Genomic DNA, 19,952 nt, shown 5'->3' on the forward strand with positions numbered 1-19,952 from the left:
AAGACAAATACATATTTTTAATTTTTACTCAATTTACTTCAGTGTTATGTATACAATTTTACACTACTTTATCATACAGCATTCTGTTTTAAGTGAATCCTTTTACAGGTTGAAGCATCCCAAATAAAGTCCAAAATTCAAAATGTTTCACCCAAAATCTGAAACTTTTTGAGGATCGATATGACACTCAAAGGAAATGCTCATTGGAGCACTTCCAATTTCGGATTTTTGGGTTTGGAATGCTCAACTAGTAAATATGCAACTATTCCAAAATCAAAAAAATTGAAATGCTTCTGGTTCCAAGCATTTCTTATAAGGGATACCCAACCTGTACCATCTCCCAAACATGGATCATTTCTACATTCTATTCCCTGAAACATTATGCATCCTTAGAACTAATGCATAGTCACCATTTTCTTTCAGATTTATCTTAAAGCTTCTTTCAGTAAGTTCCTTTATAGATTGTTATCAGCATCCACGTTTTTATTTATTGCCAATAATTCACTAATTTAATGTCCTTTTATTAAGTACCTACTATATGCTAGATTCTGGAGATAGAAAAATGAGACAGGGATCTTACTTTACTTTGAGAGCAAAGCAATATGTAAAAATTTAGATTTACACCACAGGTACAATTGAGGCAGCTAAAAGTACTTGAAAGCCCCCATGTGTTGGTTCTTCTGACTTGTAGCCCACCAACTAACTGGAGAAACTCAACTGACAAGTCATTTAACCCTATGAGCCTTGGTTTTCTCAATTACAGAATGAGTGGTGGGAGGTTGCTCATTATTGGAAATGATAGCTCCTACAGATTGAGCAGTGACTGCATGCTGAGCACTGCGCTAAGTGCTTTAACAAGCATTAGTTCATTTCATCCTCATAATTATCATACATGTTAACTACTAGTATGTCTGTTATACTAAGGTAGTTGGTCTAAAATCACATCTGGAGTGTGAAGTGGTAGAGCAGACCTTGGATGCCAGGGGTGAACAGTTCTAGTATATAGCTTCTTAACCCATTTATGCCTAGTGTTCCATTATTGGAACACTAAGCTTGTGGTAGTTATTTATATCCAACTGATCAAGGTTATTGCCAAGGTCTGATTTTTCACAAAAAAAAAATTTGCAACCTCTGGCATAAATGGGTTAATTACTAGCACATTCCTCTGAAAATCCGTGGAATTTCATTCTTTTTATTTCCCTTGTGAGGCATGGCAGAGGAGGTCCTATTTTCTGATTCTAAGTGATCTCCCCTCTCTGGTTTATACAGTGATTTGCCATAGGCACCTATGGAAAGCTCCCCTTATTCATTTTCCATTTCATTCTACAGATATGTTTGAAATTATATGGAAATTTATCAGTTATACAAAGACATAATGGGGGAAGCAAAAGTAGACACTATCCCTTCTTTGATGGAATGATTGCATTGAAAAATGACTTCTTACATTTGAGAAAAGCAAGAAAATGCTTGAGGACCGATTTTGCTTGTTCTCTAGCTGCCCTGGGGCACATCTGCACTCCTTAACTCATCTGTGAACTGTATAAGGGTAGATCCTCGCTTTTGAAATTTCTCTTGCCCCTGTGCAACAAACAGATAAGTACTTTAATGGATAGGTATTTTTAACATGTCATTTAAAAGATAAAATCAATGGCATTCACTGGCTTTCACATGAAAAACAATTCTAACACTAGCCAGTTTTAACACATTTTCTGTCCAGCCTTCACACGTAATTCTTCCTTCTAATATTTTATTAACAGATTTACAAGGGTCCCGACTCTTCCTTCCGGTATTCCAGCCTTCAGCTGAACTGTGAATATCGCTTCCGTGTATGTGCCATTCGCCAGTGCCAAGACTCTCTGGGACACCAGGACCTCGTAGGTCCCTACAGCACCACAGTGCTCTTCATCTCTCAGAGGACTGAACCACCAGCCAGCACCAACAGAGACACTGTGGAAAGCACAAGGACCCGACGGGCACTGAGTGATGAGCAGTGTGCTGCCGTCATCCTTGTGCTGTTTGCTTTCTTTTCCATTTTGATTGCCTTTATCATTCAGTACTTTGTAATCAAGTGAAAATATAACTTTATTTTTTAACTCTATTACATTTTATTTTGTCATGTACTAAAATTATTTCTGTATTGCTTTTATAAAAAACAGTGGCATTTAGCACTGGCATTGAGACTATAGCACATCATTTTTGCCATTTTCAGTGCTTATATTGTTAGGTAGAGGCTGGCACTTTATTAGAAAGCAAGCCACAAAAATATCAATTTTGTTTTTTTTTTGTTAGGGTGGGTCTTCTTTTTTTCTTTCCCTCTCTCTTTTTTTAACAAATGCCTTCTTATAGAAAAACTTTCTAAGAGGCAACAATTTAGAATGGATATTTTGACGAATCGGCATGAGTGTAACAGTGATAACCTGATCTGTTTGTTTTAAAGATTATTACCAAGTGAAAAATTCAGAATGAATAGAATTTACACTAACATGCTATATAAAATGTTAAAGTCTGATGCTGTGAAAGCAATCTAGTGCTATATTTCTACCTCCTCATTTGTCTTAATTATTTGGTAAGTGGGATTATGATGAGTAACTGGAGGGGCTTAGAAACAAAAACTGGATGAAAGAGTATGCATGAAGAAAAGCTTCTTTGATAAATGTGGAGTTCTTCATTATAAATATATATTCATGAATTCACAGATAAGTACTTAAAGAACAGACAGTTTACTTGGCCTAAAAATATTTTGCTGTTTACTCAAAAAGTACCTCTTCAGGTCTTGAGAACATGGAAAAGAACTGTGAGTGCTTTTAAATACTTTTTAAAAAGTAATCATAAAAAAATTGAATTTCAAACCTATTTGGCTTCTGTTTTGTGAACCTTTGAACTATATGTATGTGTATAAGGGTATACACATACATATATGGCATATAAAAAGTGTACACATATACACATAACAAGTGTGGAAGTATATATTACATACATACACTCACTCTGTCTGGTATAGGCTAATTTTGAAGAACTCCCATAAGTTTCTGCTGCTTCTCCCATAACTGCTGCCACCACCATCAGAATTCATAATCAAACCTAACCTTTTTGTTTGGGGCACCAAATCTGAAGACAAAATTAATTTGCACCAGTAAACTTCAAGCTGCTTTCTTTCTTGAAAACTAAACGTTTAATGTATAATGTCTGTTTGGATACTGTTCCAAATTGTTGATTGCATGTGGTTAATGTTGCATTAGAGCACTTTGCAATTGCATAATTCATTAATGTTTTGTGAGCTTGCATTTGTGAGTTATTGGATGATCAGACTGAATTTTGTCAAGTATCACATTGTACATCTTGCCTAGATGTCAATGACTGCCAGTAATAATACAGTTTATAATGAAACTATCTACAATTCTTGTTTTAGCACATCTGTTATCCGTAAAACACCTGTAACTAGCTTTTTTAATTTATTATTTGAATTTTAGGATAGCGAATCACTAATTTTTAGTTGCTGAGGTTGGCATTTTAGTGATTATTAAGCACTTCTGTCAGTCTTTGAAAAAAGAACATATGTGTTGTGCTTTGAAGATCTCTGAAGAATTTCTTTTATAATAGAATGGGCATGTATTGTAACAGTTTTATGTCAAATGATCTGTGCTGTAGAAAAACATTAACCCTTGTTCAAAAAAGAAATGGATAAACTTGGCCTTTCTAAGTGGTAAGAATGACCTGTCACTATAATATACTGTATGTTTACATTTTATTTAAATTTAATCTGTTATGTATAGGGTGATAACCTTCCCCAAAAACAACAGTGATTGCGATTGTTTTCTAGAAACTTCTTTAAAGTGCCACATTTGGCAGTACAAATGAGTCTGAGTGTAATAGCCCAGAGATTTATATATAGCTGAATGTCTAAAATGGTAAAATGTGCCACTGTGTCAAGTTACAGTGGCTTATGTTTTTCATAGTAATTCAAATGAACCTCCTATTTTTGATAGTAAATGTCATTTAATAGTATACTTGCCATTTGAGCCTCACTGCAAAATTAGTGCAGAGGAGAAAACAATTTTTAATGTAATCTTGATTTTACCTCATATACTGTACATTCCAAAAACTCTAAACTTTTTAAAGATTATAGATACACTACCAAACATATCACCTTAAAATTGTATAAGGCTGAATGAACTTCATACAAATGAAAAAATCTCATAAAAATACATAAACTATGTAGCAAAAGTATCTGTAAAATCCATGGAAAATAAAAGTTGTATCATTCTTTTTGAGATATGTTTATTGTATTCATATATATTCATTATTTGCTACCTGTTTAAGAAAGTGAAATGTTATGATCTCCCCTCTTCCAATGAGCTTAAAACATTTTTCCCAACAGTATACAAATCTTCAACATGAGAGGATGTATATTTATTATATAAAGCCCAGTAAAGAATAAAATTAGAAGTTTTATCCTAGTGACTTGATTTTGTGCAACTCATGAAATATCTTACTTCCTTTCCACATATAAAGAATACAGTGAGTCTAAGGTAAACTTCCCAGTGGGAAGAAAATCCCTAACCTCTCCTTGCCTTTCCCACATCCCTATTTTCTAGTACCTTCTTTCGCCCACCACCGGAGGCCCAGAACCTTCCTGGTATTGGCACTGCTGGGTCTGCCTTCCACCAGAAAATCCAACATTCTCTCACTCATCCCCCATTAAAATTTCCATCCCAAGAACTTCCTCCTGGGGATGGACACTCAGTGCCTTTTTTTTTTTTTTCTTTTTTTAATGGGTAAGCTAGTAAATTTTATGTTATAAATATTTTACCACCATACAAAAAAAATCATTGAAAAATTCACTGAAGAAGCCAATATGGAAAGAGGAGAACTCAATGTTTAAAATAAAGCCAACTTTTTTTTTTTTTTTTATTCAAGAAATAAGTACATAGCTTCAAGCTCAAGGTCTAGGTTGAGGACAATCATTATGAGTCCTATTAAAGGACAACCAGTTTTAAGAACACTGTCAGGCAAGCTACCATGTAGCTCTCCTTCACTCCAGGCTTAGCTGTTCCAGACTTCCCAGTACTGATGAAGGATCATGTTTTTGTTCAGCTTTGCCCAGTGCTGTCATTCATAATAGATAAATGAAAAGTCCCAGAAACCTGTTGTGTTTGGGAAGGTTTTCTTTTGTTCCAGGCTTCAGTGGTTAATATGCTTGACAAATTTCAGAGTCTCTATCTCTGTAGACCAATGCCAAAGAATTGCTTTCTGGATTCACTGTTAGCAGCTCTTCGTCTTCATCTTTGGCAATGTAAGAAGTAAAACCACCATATTCTGGCCCCCAGCCTTCACAGCCACAGTGGAGAATTAAGTCTAGGGCAAAATCAGCCTTGCCATGGTCACGAATTAAAAGTGTGGTGACCAGTCTTCCAACGCCTCAGTTCCCTTTGGCATGTGGGAACACCTGATTCATTCTTTGTTTCATTTTCCTCTGACTCTGGGTCTGTCTGGTCATGGCTCTGTTGGCCGTTGATGCTGATGGCTGCCTGATTATTCTCTGGCTCAGGAGGGCTATGGCCAGTCCCTTCCTCAGTTCTATCAGCAGCAGAGGCTGCTGCTTCCTCTTTTTTGTCATCCATCTCATCTTCTGAAGGGGCCAAGAAGTGAAGCTTCAGGCCTGTGAAGTTGGAGAGCAGCAAGAATAGTGCCTCAGAGCAAAATAACTTCATGCACTCCTTCAATGTATCAGGAAGCTTATTCTCCTCAGCTTTCTCATAAAATCTTTTGTTGGCCAGGCACGGTGGCTCATGCCTATAATCTTAGTACTTTGGAAGGCCGAGATAGACAGGTCACCTGAAGTCAGTAGTTCAAGACCAGCCTGGTCAATATGGTGAAACCCCTGTCTCTACTAAAATAGAAAAATTAGCTAGGCATGATGCCAGGTGCCTGTAATCCTAGCTACTCGGGAGGCTGAGACGGGAGAATTGCTTGAACCCAAGAAACGGTGGTTGCAGTGAGCCGAGATTTAAAATTTTAAAAATAATAATAAAAAAAAAACCCTTTTCTTAGGGGGACCTCAGCTGCTCTCTTCCACATCTCCATTCTCCAAGGCCTCACAGACCTTTGCAAATTTCTCAGGCTTAAGAAATTTCTTAGGAGAATTTCAGAACTTTCTTCAAACTCTTCTTGAGTTTGAATTTGGTAATCCATGTCCAGATAAGTAAGGTTGATCCAATCAAACAAAATTTCATGTTCTTGTGGGGTGTGAGGGCTCCAAGGTATGAGGGGGTTCAAAGTACTTGGGAGGCCTAGTCAGTGAAGAACCATGAAACCAGCCACTTATAGACAAACGTGACTTCAGACAGGACTTTGGACACCTGGTGAAAGGACACTGCAGATACTTCAAAGAAAACCAGTTTGTTCCATAAAGGGATAAGAGACTTGACAATCTGCTTCGGTTGAAAGTGTTCATCAATGTTGTACAGGTCCAGGATACCCCCCAGGATCCTGTCCCAGGAAAGAACCAGGTACAGGATAAAGGCGATCCAGCGCCCTTCTAGCTCATCATCATGGCCCAGCAGGGCATCAGTGAATTCATATTTAGCACAGGACACATCGATGGTTGGTTCCAGTAAATTTTATAAATGCCAGAAAGCCAGGACCAGAAATCTTCAAACAGAATTTTCCTTAAAGCAGAGATGTGAGGCCCTCTTCTTTAAACCATCAGACTGCTGGAACTTACATAAATCATTATACTTGTCATGGAAATCCAAGTTCATAAGTTCCTTCTGAAGCCCTTCCAAGAAGTCGTCTTTGGATGAAGTTTGGGATCATGCAGTGAAGAAAGGGGTCCATGTCCCTGACAATGGCTTCGTAGCTGAATGGTGTCCCACAGCTCCAGGCCTCAACCACCTGCTTTTTCAAGGTTTCCTCCATGACGGCATCTGAAAATTCCGCCATCACCTCCTTCTTTCCCTTTTTTCCCCACCCGGGTCCGGCCGGGCTCCACTGGCCGTTTCATCTCCTCACAAGGTACAGAGCTACGCCACATGACTCAGTGCTTTTAAAATCCATGTAGATCTCTTAATTGCCACAACTCCAAGTACCATGATAGAGTTTAAAATGTTGGGCTGGGGAAGGAGAGTCTGGAAATAGAAACATCACAGAAGCAGCTAAGCATGAGTCCAGGTTTGAGTAGGGTATGATACTGATTTGACAGTATGATTGCACATCACCTCTTTTTTTTCTGTAGATTGGAAATAGGAGTCTTATGCATCCTGTTTGAGCAGTCCATGGGTTGGTTTCCAACACAAATCCCTTGCTTCTCACCATTATAAGATTATTTCTGCAGGAAGAAGATTCCATTGACATGGTGGCTCAAGGAGGCAAACAGGCTTCAAAAGAAAATAGGCCGGGTGTGGTGGCTCACGCCTGTAATCTCAGCACTTTGGAAGGCCAGGGTGGGCAGATCACAAGGTCAGGAGTTTGAGACCAGTCTGGCTAACATGGTGAAACCCCGTCTCTACTAAAAATACAAAAATTAGCTGGGTGTGGTGGTGCACACCCGTAATTCCAGCTACTCAGGAGGCTGAAGCAGAATCGTTTGAACCTGGGAGGCGGAGCTTGCAGTGAGCCAAGATCGTGCCACTGCACTCCAGCCTGGATGACAGAGCGAGACTCCATGTCAAAAAAAAAAAAAAAGAAAAAAAAGAAAATAGTTCCCCCAAACTGAAGCAGTGGTGTAACCTAACTCCCATCATCAAAAGAGATGATGCCTCATGTTTTTAGAGAGTTTTTAAGTGTTCTATTTTCATATACATTTTGTAAGTATATGCCCTTGAGAATGTGTATCCCTTTTGTTTATCATTTTCTCTCTGATGCTCCTAAGGCGGGAGAAAAAACTTGGAGGAAAAAAGAAAATCAACCAAAGAACCAAGATTTCAACAAGGTGGTCATCAAATTCTGTGTCCAGAGTGGTGCCTTCAAATGTTTAGATGCTGTAATGGCTATTTTTTGTCTCATAAATGGGGCTATTGTGCCATTTCCACTTACTATGGGAAATTTGCCAAGAGAAAAGGGTTTCAAAACTGAACAGATTTTGAAGCCCCATGGCCCATTCAAATCATTATGGCTAGGATCTGTCAACCATTTAATGTGTTGTAAGCATTATGTTCAGTTCTTTACCTTGGGCATCTCACACAGTCCTCTTAATTGCTCTAGTAAGCATGATCTGCAGCACAGAGAAGTCGAGCTCTCTGCCACAGGTCTCATGGCTAATAAATGATGAAGCTGGAGTTTGATCCAGGTCTGGTGCTCCCACACTTGACCACTATCCTCTGCTGTCTGGCCCAAAATTTACAAACTCTAGGAAATCAAAACTAATATGAATTGACTTTAATAGTGCGTTTATGATAGCATTTATTGATTGAGTACCACCTGTTTGCTAGGCAATGTGCTAAGCACTTCCTCATATGCAAAACAAGCCACAGCCCTCTAAGGATTGAACAGAAAGAAATCAGATGAGAAGAATCTGGTATAAGCATAACAGACTAAACGAGAAACCCTAATTTCTTTCCTCTTGAATTTCATCCCCTGATACTTTTACTACCATTTTGAGCCCACACTCAATCCTTAAGGCTAGCCCATCTTAAATATTAATCCAAGGATGAAAATGCCGTTTTTGCCACTTACCACAACTAAGACAAGCTGACATGTTCAAAAATGAATATAGCTACCATGTGGACCAACCTCAAAAACACACTACAATGAAGGAAGCCAGACACAGAAAGTCACATATTATACAATTCCATTTGTATTAAATATCCAGAATGAGTAAATCCATAGAGACAGATTAGTGGATGCCAGGGCTGGAGGGAGGAGGAAATGGGGAGTAACTGCCCAGTGGGTGCTGGGTTGATGGAAATGCTTAGGAGCCAGACAGAGGTAGTGGTTGCACAACTCTGAGGGCACTAAATACCAGTAAGTTTGTCACTTCAGAATGGTTAATTTTATGTGAATTTCACCTGAATTGTTTAAGAAGGGAATATAAAACCTATAAACTGATACACAGGTAACATAAGACTAGAGAATCCTGGGCATCAAGTCCATAAAACTGACGTAGTCAGTAAGTTCATTTTGCTAAGGACAGAGGCCAACTTGTCTCTTTTTTCTCAAACTCCCACACCTCCCAGGATGCTACCACTCCTTTCAGCCTGTGACATGTGCCTGGCTTACAACTGAATATTTTATGGATGTCCTTGAGTGTGATTAAACAATTTCGCCTGCCCACACCCAAGTTATCAGCTCTATCTCATTCTTAATCCTTCTAGGATGACACAGAGGTCTTAAAGAAGAAATTACCTTTTCAGTTTCACAGTTAATCAATGGCAGCAGCTGCACAGTAAGAATGTTCGTAAGCAGTAGTATAAGGCCTATAACCTCTTCCCACCCACCCTTCCAAGGGCTTGCTCCCTCTCCACCATCCCCCTTGGTAATTGTTGCCACGCTGAGCCTGTCTGTCTCTCAGGAGAAACTGGGACCAACAGAAAAACTGCTAAAGCAACAGCCACAGAGTAACAGGAATCTGCACTCCACAAAAGTCTTGCCTGAATTTGCCCTGCCGTGTCCCTGCTGTGTAAAGAGAAAACCTAGGAAAGACTGAGCCCCTGGTCAATGTGGTGGTCAGGTCCTGGCGGTGAGATTGGGAAATAGCTGGCCTTGAACTTCTCTGCCAGGGGCTCCCTTCCGGGGCCAGCTTTGCTATCTCTGCATTTTACTAAAGATACCATTTCCTGGTGCCTGGGGTCTAGAGGACCCAGTGGGTCATGTGAATGAGGAAGGGGCTGAGTGTGAAGCCACAGATGCCCTGTGTGTGCTGACAGCTGTGAGGTGCCTGCAGAGTGGCACCAGCCTACAGGCTGCAGGTGGCAGTCTTTGGGGAACATGAGCTCAGAGCTACCACAGCTTCCGGTTTTGCAAGACAATGCTTCCTTCTCAAACTCCCACACCTCCCTGGATGTTACCACTCCTCTCAGCCTGCGGCATGTGCCTGGTTTACAACAATATTTTATGGATGTCCTTGGGAGCTATTAAAGAATTTGGTCTGCCTAGGCCCAAGATATCATGCTGACAATCTGGAACTTTACCTGAAATTTCCCAATTGTAAAAGGTTGGTTCAAAACATTATGAAATGGCCAGGCTCGGTGGCTCACACCTGTATTCCCAGCACTTTGGGAGGCAGAGGAGGGTGGATCACTTGAGCCCAGGAGTTCAAGAGCAGCCTGGGCAATCTAGGGAGACCCCCATCTCTACAAACTTCATGCCTTGCTCTTATGTGGGGAAAAGAGTGTAAAGCCTGTGGAGTGTTTACAAGTTTCCATAAATAAACTATTGTACAAGTTACGGATGTATTTTAATGCTCCTCACAACTTTCCAGATTCTTCAATTTGCCCATAAAATCTGGTTTCTGAGATACAAACTGGAAGACACTTTCCTAGCAGAATCCAGATCATAACCTAGCATTCTCTGCAGCTGGTGGTGCTATGGTCTGTATAGCAAGAGGCCACCCAGCACAGTAGTTATGCCCATGGACTCTGGAAGTGGACAGCACCACCCTTACTGGCTGTCTCAGTGACCTGGGGTCACTTCTCTGTGCTTTGCTCTTCTCATGTCTAACATAGAGATACTAAAAGAACCTGCTGCCTTGGACTGCTGTGGAGGATTAAATGCATTCACATATGAAAGTACTTGGAACAGTGCCTTGCACACAGCAAGCATTAGCTTTATATTCATCCAGACCATCCCTTTATATTCATCAAAAGCCAACAAGTGAGGCCTCCAGCCCGGGGCCAAGAGCCTATTGATGACACCAACCTCTTGCCTCTGGGGACGCAGGCCCTAGCTGGGCCAAACCTAGACCCACCCTTGCCCCACACGAGTTACAGGCGGAGAGGTACTCAAAGAGTAAAGAAGAGAGACGCCCATGCTCCCGGTCTACTGAGAACTTCCTCTTCCTCTCGCTAGATGAACTATGAAGTCAGGAAGCTGGTGAATGTCCACAGAAACACAAAGTAGAAAACAGATCTGGTCCCATTCCTTCCTAAAACATTGAATGCCAACTCATCATAAGAGCTCAGATATGTCCTAAGGGCCAAGTTATGTTTGAACCTCAGCATAGCAATGTTATCAGAAAAGCCCGCTGGGTCTCCACCTCTCCATATCAGTATTCTGTCTTAAGCTGAAGTATCAGTGACTACTTACTGAGCACCCACTACAATCAGAGCACTGTTTTAACGGCTAGGAATTGTAAAGAAAACAATGGTACCTGGTTCTGCAGAAGCTCATTCATTCTCCAAGTTAACAAATATTTATTAAATTCTCACTTTGTGCCAGGCACTAAGGAAACAGCAGTGAACACAGTAGATTAAAGCCCTGCCTTCTGGTGCACATAATGTTGGGAGATAGAGATAGATAATAAACAAATAGCTAGGTAAATTAAATAGTATGTCAGTTGATAATAAGCAATATGGAGAAAATACAATAGAGAGGGAGTGCCTGAATGGAGGTGAGTAATTCACAACAGCCAGGATGCTGACTGCAGACTCAGTAAGCCTGCCTCAGCGCCACCATGGTGGGTGGGGAAGGGAATAAGGGAGGCTTCAGCAGAGGCTGGGGTAGTCCATCAGGCCAAGGAGCAAATGGGAAAAACCAAAGAGACTCAGGGATTCGCAGCCCATGAGAGCCATGGGGAAGATGTCAAGTGCTCCTGATAGCATCACCTGAGTCCAAGAAAGAAGCTACCTCTTCACTAGCCACAGGCCCCTGCGCCCAAGGCTAGCAGAGCCACTGATGACCAGGCAGGAAGGGGACATGGAACTGGAGTCTAGCAAATGCCAGCCCCTGACACCCCAGGAGCTGGCGTGAAGCTTCATAAGGACCTCTCCCTCTAGCTTTAAGCCACTGACCCCTCTCCCCGTACACCTGGGCCACCTTGAGGAAAGGCATGATGTCTGAGAGAAGGGAACACTGCCCAGAGGGGCTGCTTAACTGATCCGCCTGGATCATGCCTTACCTAGGCTAGAGCATTCATTTCTCTTGTTGAGAGCACAGGGGAAAATCAAATCAACTATAAATGAAGAAATTACATTTTCTCTGCCTAGGGGGAGGAGACAGGGAGGAAGAAAAAGTGGAAACTGTGAGTACAGAAACTATTTTGAGGAGTTTTGCATGAAAATGATCCAGAAGAGAAAAACTGATGACGAGAGAGAGAAAGAGAATTGACGCAGTGACGTCTGGAGGAGGAGAAAGGAGCACTTAAGGGACAGAGCTGACTTCAGCTGCAAGTACCACCAACTGTCCCAGGGGAGCACGAGCAGAGGTGGGGGTGTGGTAGTTATCTTCAGAGAAACAGGGTGCAAGGAAACCTCCCAAAGGAGGGGGTGGTGGGTGTTGGGTCTAAGGAGAGAGGAGGGGGTATAAACCAGCAGCCTGGTGGTGGGAGAGTGAATGAGGTCAGGTGAGAGTTGGGAAGGCCGGGGGAACGAAGCACCCCGCTAGAGGTTGTGCTTTCAAGTGAAACAACGCCATGTGAGAGCAGGCAAAGAGTAGGCAGGGAATTCGGCTTCACCAGGGTTGTGGTGCTCTTGGTGGATGGACGAGGCTGACAATAGAGAAAAGAGCAAGGGAGTCGAAGGCGTCTGTGTGGGAGCGATGGCGACTGCCCGTGGAATTTACGTTGGGTAAAGGAAGAAAGTGAAGACCTGGGGCAGGCAAGGGACCGGGAAAAGGAAGGAGGAGCCACCGATGGAGGTCGCAGTGGGTTGAAGGATTACCGGAACTGAGGTGCTAGGGGAAGAGAGCTAAAAAGAGAGCGGGCGGAGGTCAGAAAGAGGGCTGACTGAAGTGGAGGTGGAGGAAGGCTGGCAGGCAACCGTGAGGTGTAAGTTCCGTCGACAGGCGCGGCTGAGATCGGGTGGAGAGCAAGGTCATAGGTGGAAAAGAGGTCAACAAACTAGAGGCCAAGGCATTCCAAGACTCGGCATGGGTGTGAACGGCCGCAGATGCAGTGCTTGAAAGAGAGCGCAGGCACCTGGCCCTCAGGGACTGCGGGTGACCACGGAGGAAAGCGCTAGGGAGGGCGGTTTTAGGACCGCTGGAAACAGCAGCGATGAGGGAGGCGACAGGTGTCCCTCCTCCAAGCTCACAGTCTGCATGTGAGAGAGAACTGCAGGAGAAGCTTGTCCTAGGCAAAGCCAGGTGTCAGGTCCAGAATCGAGACTCCAGAGAAGAGGTTGAGGATTTAAGCCACTGAGGGGGTGGAGCTGGGCAGTGAGTAGGACGTCAGGCTTGCAAACTCTGGGATTAGGCCAACCAGAGCCCATATCCCAGTCCCGCCTCTTACTGCCTGCTTGATCTCAAGCAAGACCGCTTTGTTCATGGGCGAAAGGAGCGCCCCGGGCCATGAGGATTAAATGGAGAGTACAGGGCCAGATCCATCTAAATTCTCAGTAAGTGTTAGCTATTGTTATTAAGACCACACCGAACAGACTGAACATCCGTTTTAGCCCCTTTCCCCAATTTTCGTTCTTTCCGGTGTTGACAAATCCTCTAGTTTTTTAAGTTTATAAAACATGTTGTACATAAGAACGACATATCACATGTGAAAGTACTCTAGTGTCCACGTAAATATTTGTCTTGTTCTTTATAATAAGTAAACATGCTCACGGATCCTTGAAATTATCTGGTCACTGCCGGGCGCGGTGGCTCACGCCTGTAATCCCAGCACTTTGGGAGGTCGAGGCGGGTGGACCACCTGGGGTCAGGAGTTCGAGACCAGGCTGGCCAACATGGCGAAACCCTGACTACACAAAAAACACAAAATTTAGCCGGGGCGTGGGCGCTCCTGGGCTCCCAGCTACTCAGGAGGCTGAGGTGGGAGGACTGCTTGAGCCTGGGAGGTCGAGGCTGCAGTGAGCTGTGATCGCGCCACTTAAACTCCAGCCTGGACGACAGTGAGACCCTGTCTCAAGAAGAAAAAAAGAAAGAAAGAAAGAAAAAGGAAAAAAAAGAAATTATTTGCTCAATTATATGGTCAGCTCCCTCCACCACTCGCGAATTTACAGAAGAGGAGAACTGGGCTGGGCGAGACCAGGACTAGCCCAAGATTACGCAAGTTACTCGGTTGTAGAGCCAGGATTAGACAGGAGAGGCTCTAGATTCTGGTCTAGACTCCCCTCCTATTATTTAGCATTATGGCTTCCTGAGGATTACCATGAGCCCTCCTCCACCATCAAGCGGCAGCTACCAGCCACCAGACCAGATCCCTTCGAAGGTGCCCTGTGTACCAGACTGACAAAAGCGCCCGTACAGTGCTCGGTCCTGTAACCAAAGCTATCTAGGGTGCAGACATCGCTCACCGGACCGGGTAGGGCTCGTGCGCTAAGGGCGCCGGGTATTCCAGTTCGTGGAGAGGGAAGCGCCCTGGAACTGCATGGGCCCGGGAGAGGGCGCGGGAGCAGGGCCGGGCCGGGGCGGGCCGCGGCCGTGGGCGGAGACTGCGCGCAGCTAGCTCGGGAGCGCCTCGGAGCCCACCCCACAGAGCCGCTTCCCGCGCCCCGCAGCGCAGCGCAGCGCAGCGCAGCGCTCCGCCGTCTGACCTGCCGCGCCCGCAGCGTGCGGGCTGGGAAAGGAGGCGCTCACCGAGAGGGACCACGCGCCAGGCTCCCAGCCCGACCCGGGACGCGGCGGCCGCGCGGAGCACCCATGGGCAGCCCCTGGAATGGCAGCGACGGCCCCGAGGGGGCGCGGGAGCCGCCGTGGGCCGCGCTGCCGCCTTGCGACGAGCGCCGCTGCTCGCCGTTTCCCCTGGGGGCGCTGGTGCCGGTGACCGCCGTGTGCCTGTGCCTGTTCGCCGTCGGTGTGAGCGGCAACGTGGTGACCGTGCTGCTGATCGGGCGCTACCGGGACATGCGGACCACCACCAACTTGTACCTGGGCAGCATGGCCGTGTCCGACCTACTCATTCTGCTCGGGCTGCCGTTCGACCTGTACCGCCTCTGGCGCTCGCGGCCCTGGGTGTTCGGGCCGCTGCTCTGCCGCCTGTCCCTCTACGTGGGCGAGGGCTGCACCTACGCCACGCTGCTGCATATGACCGCGCTCAGCGTCGAGCGCTACCTGGCCATCTGCCGCCCGCTCCGCGCCCGCGTCTTGGTCACCCGGCGCCGCGTCCGCGCGCTCATCGCTGTGCTCTGGGCCGTGGCGCTGCTCTCTGCAGGGCCCTTCTTGTTCCTGGTGGGCGTCGAGCAGGACCCCGGCATCTCCGTAGTCCCGGGCCTCAATGGCACCGCGCGGCTCGCCTCCTCGCCTCTCGCCTCGTCGCCGCCCCTCTGGGTCTCGCGGGCGCCACCGCCGTCCCCGCCGTCGGGGCCCGAGACCGCTGAGGCCGCGGCGCTGTTCAGCCGCGAATGCCGGCCGAGCCCCGCGCAGCTGGGCGCGCTGCGTGTCATGCTGTGGGTCACCACTGCCTACTTCTTCCTGCCATTTCTGTGCCTCAGCATCCTCTACGGGCTCATCGGGCGGGAGCTGTGGAGCAGCCGGCGGCCGCTGCGAGGCCCGGCCGCCTCGGGGCGGGAGAGAGGCCACCGGCAGACCGTCCGCGTCCTGCGTAAGTGGAGCCGCCGTGGTTCCAAAGACGCCTGCCTGCAGTCTGCCCCGCCGGGGACCGCGCAAACGCTGGGTCCCCTTCCCCTGCTCGCCCAGCTCTGGGCGCCGCTTCCAGCTCCCTTTCCTATTTCGATTCCAGCCTCCACCCGCCGGTACTTCCCGTCCCCCGAGAAAACCATGTCCTGTCCCCCAGGAGCTCTGGGGCACCCCAGGGCGCTTTGAGGGTGGGATCCCCGGATCCGATTCAGTAACCAGCAGTGCTTTTCCAGAGCCTCTGAGACCAGAAAGGAGAGTTGGTAATTCTTAATCCAACCACCTGTTAGATGCCACAGATGAGGAGTCCTCACAGTGCTCTTGAGAAGACGAGGGAGATTTCATTAAGCTAAAATTTTTTATTTAATGTTAAGTGATGCTGAAGGCTAAAGTAAACCTTGCTCGTATCAAAAAGTAAAGATTGTGCAGACCTGTTGTAGAATTCTTTTCAACAGAGAACAGAAAACTTGTCTCCGAAGTGGGTTTGTGGAAGGAAGCCTGCCAAGGAGGCTTGTTCAGAGAAATTGCTCCTTCTGGTTTATGTCCAGCCTTGATAACACATATGGGAGCCTACTATGCAGTTTTAAAGCAAGTATCCATGCAGCCTGCAGCCTGGTCATTTTTTCTGGGGTGAGGATCTGCCTAGGTAGAAGTTTTCTCTATTTTGCTGTTACTTGTTATTGCAGATGGTTCCTTGTGGGGGTGGGGGGTTTATTTGCTTCCCAATGCTTTTGTTAATCCCGGTGCTGTGTCTTATGTTGCAGTGGTGGTGGTTCTGGCATTTATAATTTGCTGGTTGCCCTTCCACGTTGGCAGAATCATTTACATAAACACGGAAGATTCGCGGATGATGTACTTCTCTCAGTACTTTAACATCGTCGCTCTGCAACTTTTCTATCTGAGCGCATCTATCAACCCAATCCTCTACAACCTCATTTCAAAGAAGTACAGAGCGGCGGCCTTTAAACTGCTGCTCGCAAGGAAGTCCAGGCCGAGAGGCTTCCACAGAAGCAGGGACACTGCGGGGGAACTTGCAGGGGACACTGGAGGAGACACGGTGGGCTACACCGAGACAAGCGCTAACGTGAAGACGACGGGGTAACCAGCACGGCCAAGCCAGGCTCCTCTTGCAGTTCTAAGACTTTGGGGAAAACAGATGAGTAGAGAAATAAAGACTGAAAGTGAGGAACAGATCCTGTTAAGAAGAATGGAAAGAGGGTTGCAGTTGTGCCAGTTGGTTAAGAAATAGACCGCATGATTTATTTAACCAAGGTATGAAATGTAACTGTGCCAACCTTTCTAGTTTCCTTCCCACGCACCTCCTAAGGGAGGTCGATTTTACCATCATGAAATCCCACATCTCAAAGTGTGCTCTTGTGTGATGGTTTCATGAAGTCCTCATCCTCCTACTCTTCGGAAAGATGATTGTTCATTTTACAGTTAAATGATACACAAAGATGCTGCCCCAAAACTGCCACCTCTGAGATCATGAGTGTATTTTATGTTTTGGATGTAAATGTAACAGTACATCTACAAGGAACCAGGATAATGACAGTTTTGATCCAAGAAATGATTTAATACCTATGTATGGCTGCAAAAACTTTTAGAAGTAAAAGGAATTCTGGGTAGACTCCAGTGTTCACGGGTCCCACCTCTCTCCAGATCACAGCAAATCATAAAGTTTAGGCAAAATAATAGCCTCTTTCAGAAGTATTAAGCAATTGTGTTGCAACCCACTTCTCCTTGACACTGCCCATGGGACCTTCCCAGTGCCACTGGCCATGGGGTGGCAAACTTTGGGCATCAAAATTTGAGAGTAGAGAGCTCAGCAGGACATGGTTTCTCCAGTGACTACAAATCACATTTGTAAAGAGCTATTTAATATGCTTTATCTCACCTCAGCTTGGTGGTGTGAGTGCTGTTGTCAACATTCCTGTATTGCAAGTGAGTCTTGGATTGCCCAAACAGGAGCTGGTGAGCTGGAGTCTGAATCCAGTGTTTAAGTTGCTCACCTACTCCCAAGCCAAGATGCTGTCCTTACTGAAAAACGCCAGCCAATGGATTTAGTCAAGAGTGAAAGAGAACTCACTGGACATTCTGATCAACAACTCTGTAACTTTGTTTTGTTTTTTACAGTTTAAAACACAAATATTTTTAGAGGGTTACTGCTGTCACTCAGCTCCAAAGGGCTTCACTTATGCCACCTTCTGTATGAATGGCACCCCCAAGATGTGGGCAGGGTACAGCTTTCACAGTTGTACATGGGACCTTTTTTGGGGCTTTCAGATAGATAAATTCAACCCTAAATTACAATAGGATCTTGATTTGTATGAGGAATTTGTCCTGAGACCTTCATGAATTTTCACATCTACAAATACCAGAAAAGTGACAAATGCTATAACTTCAGAGTTATAAAGACAGATAGACATAAAGTCACATTGAGACTTGGAGGCTGGAGAGGCAGCTCCGTTGATTCACTGACTTGATGTCTCTGCTTCACAGCCCACAGTTTGGGTGGCTTCGGTAAATGTCTAAATTACTTTCCGCCACAGGCCACCATAGTCTCTTTTGAATAGTTAAAACTACAAAAGATGAATACATAAATAACAAGGGTCTGCCCGACATGCACTCAAAGTTCTGTTGCTTTCTCATTTTCTTAGCCAAAGCCCTAGCTCAGTCCCCAGCCCGGTCCACAATTGGCACAGGAATGAAGTCTCTCGTTTGCTTTTTCTCCTAGCTAGTGGAAGAAGCAGATTGCAGTCACTTCAAGAAGCATTCCCTAAACTGTGTTCTGCAGATTTCCAGGGATTATTGGAAAAAATGGTTCTGGGGTTAAATATGGCAGGAAAATACCACATTGTGTTCCCCCACCACACCCTAAACATTTCACACACATAACACAATATAGCATGTCAGAGGCTCTGAGAAGTTGTCTCAACCAACATTTCCTTGACTTATTTTATCACAGAACCAACTCCCCATCTTCCCTCCCAAGAACACTTAGTAAAATCTCATGGAGTGAGAAATACTTTGGGGAGCACTGATGTAGGGGTTCTGACAGTGAAGGTGCCAGCCTGGAGCCTCCATAACTCTCTGCTTGGTAGCACTGAGTACAGCAGCTGCCACAGTCCTTCTGCTCATGGGAGCTCCTCTCTGGAGCAGTCAGGAGTGGCCACCTCCCTAGGGAAAGTCACAGCAAAGAACCTTATTAAGATGTATATAATATTTTATTTTTTTAGAGACAGGATCTCACCCTGTTGCGAAGCTGGAGTGCAGTGGCACAATCATAGCTCACTGTAACCTTAAATTCCTGGATTCGAACCATCCTCCCACCTCAACCTCCCCAGTAGGCAGGACTACAGGCACACACCACCATGCCTGGCTAAATTTTTAGTTTTAGTAAAGTTGGGGTCTTGCTGTGTTGCCCAGGCTGGTCTCAAACTCCTGGCCTCAAGCAATCCTCCTGCCTCAGCTTCCCAAAGTGCTGGGATTACAGGCATGAGCCACCACACCTGGCTCATGTATAATATTCTAAATGTAGAAGCAAAGACCTCTCTTTTGAGCTTTCTCGTTCAGAATCTAGAAAACAAGGATTTACATGACACTTTCCTGGGACTTAAGCATGTTTCCAGGTGTGGGCATAGGGAGGATCACCCTTCCCTTCCCAGATGGTACCTGAGATGGAGGGCCTGAAGGCCATCCCTTCCTTCAGGATTCTTGTGTGGTCTCAGCCTACTAGTGGACTGTGAAATCAGTAAGTGTGTCACATTTTTCTTTAATGGAGTAGTGTGGACAAGAATAGAGTCCATTGTGTATCACATGTACTAAGGTAACTATTGTGCTGTGAAACTTTTGTTTCAATTATGTTTTGGTTGGTGTCTTTCCTGGTTCACAAAATAAAATATTCTAACTGTGGGTCATGGTGGAAAATGTTTAAAAAGTTGTTCTAAGATCTAAAGTTTTTCTCTGTTCTTACACCGACAACTGGCTATGAAAAGGGAGGCCAAGTCAGCGATCACTGGAGCAGGAGAATCACTGAGCTCTGGTTTCCAGTCCAGGGGTCCCTACCCACCCAACCCAGGGTGGTAATCATGGAGGCTATGGGCCAGCCACTCCCTCCACCCCAACAGAGACCCGTGCTGGCATTCCAGCCACTTCTCTTTGAGCCCCCTCTCCCTTCTGCAGGCAGAACCACTTTTGTTAGGTGAGCTGCCAACCTTGGAAGAGAGTTTGTATTTCATTCATTCCCATGGCAAATATTTACCAAGCAACTGCTA

General features: G+C 45.2%; 2 protein-coding genes and 1 pseudogene across 4 annotated transcripts in view; 2 read left to right on the top strand and 1 right to left on the bottom strand.

Moving 5' to 3' along the window:
• Positions 1–4,271, top strand: part of FNDC3A (fibronectin type III domain containing 3A) — a 229,773-nt gene extending 225,502 nt beyond the window's left edge. For all 3 annotated transcript variants that reach the window (XM_019039750.4, XM_055359836.2, XM_004054510.5), the window contains one exon: positions 1,758–4,271. In XM_019039750.4, the coding sequence (XP_018895295.1) occupies positions 1,758–2,072 (315 nt within the window). In that variant the 3' untranslated portion in view covers positions 2,073–4,271. The remainder of the gene's footprint in view (positions 1–1,757) is intronic.
• A 606-nt stretch (positions 4,272–4,877) lies between these two features.
• LOC101140986 (prolyl 3-hydroxylase OGFOD1-like) lies at positions 4,878–7,236 on the bottom strand (annotated as a pseudogene).
• A 7,506-nt stretch (positions 7,237–14,742) lies between these two features.
• On the top strand, positions 14,743–19,590 carry MLNR (motilin receptor). The gene is made up of 2 exons (XM_004054511.4): positions 14,743–15,643; positions 16,440–19,590. Exons 1-2 carry the CDS (start codon positions 14,743–14,745, stop codon positions 16,775–16,777), a joined length of 1,239 nt encoding a protein of 412 aa, XP_004054559.4. The 3' UTR covers positions 16,778–19,590.
• Positions 19,591–19,952: the final 362 nt, after the last annotated feature.

This window comes from Gorilla gorilla, chromosome 14, assembly GCF_029281585.2.
Source record: "Gorilla gorilla gorilla isolate KB3781 chromosome 14, NHGRI_mGorGor1-v2.1_pri, whole genome shotgun sequence".
Taxonomy (NCBI): domain Eukaryota; kingdom Metazoa; phylum Chordata; class Mammalia; order Primates; family Hominidae; genus Gorilla; species Gorilla gorilla.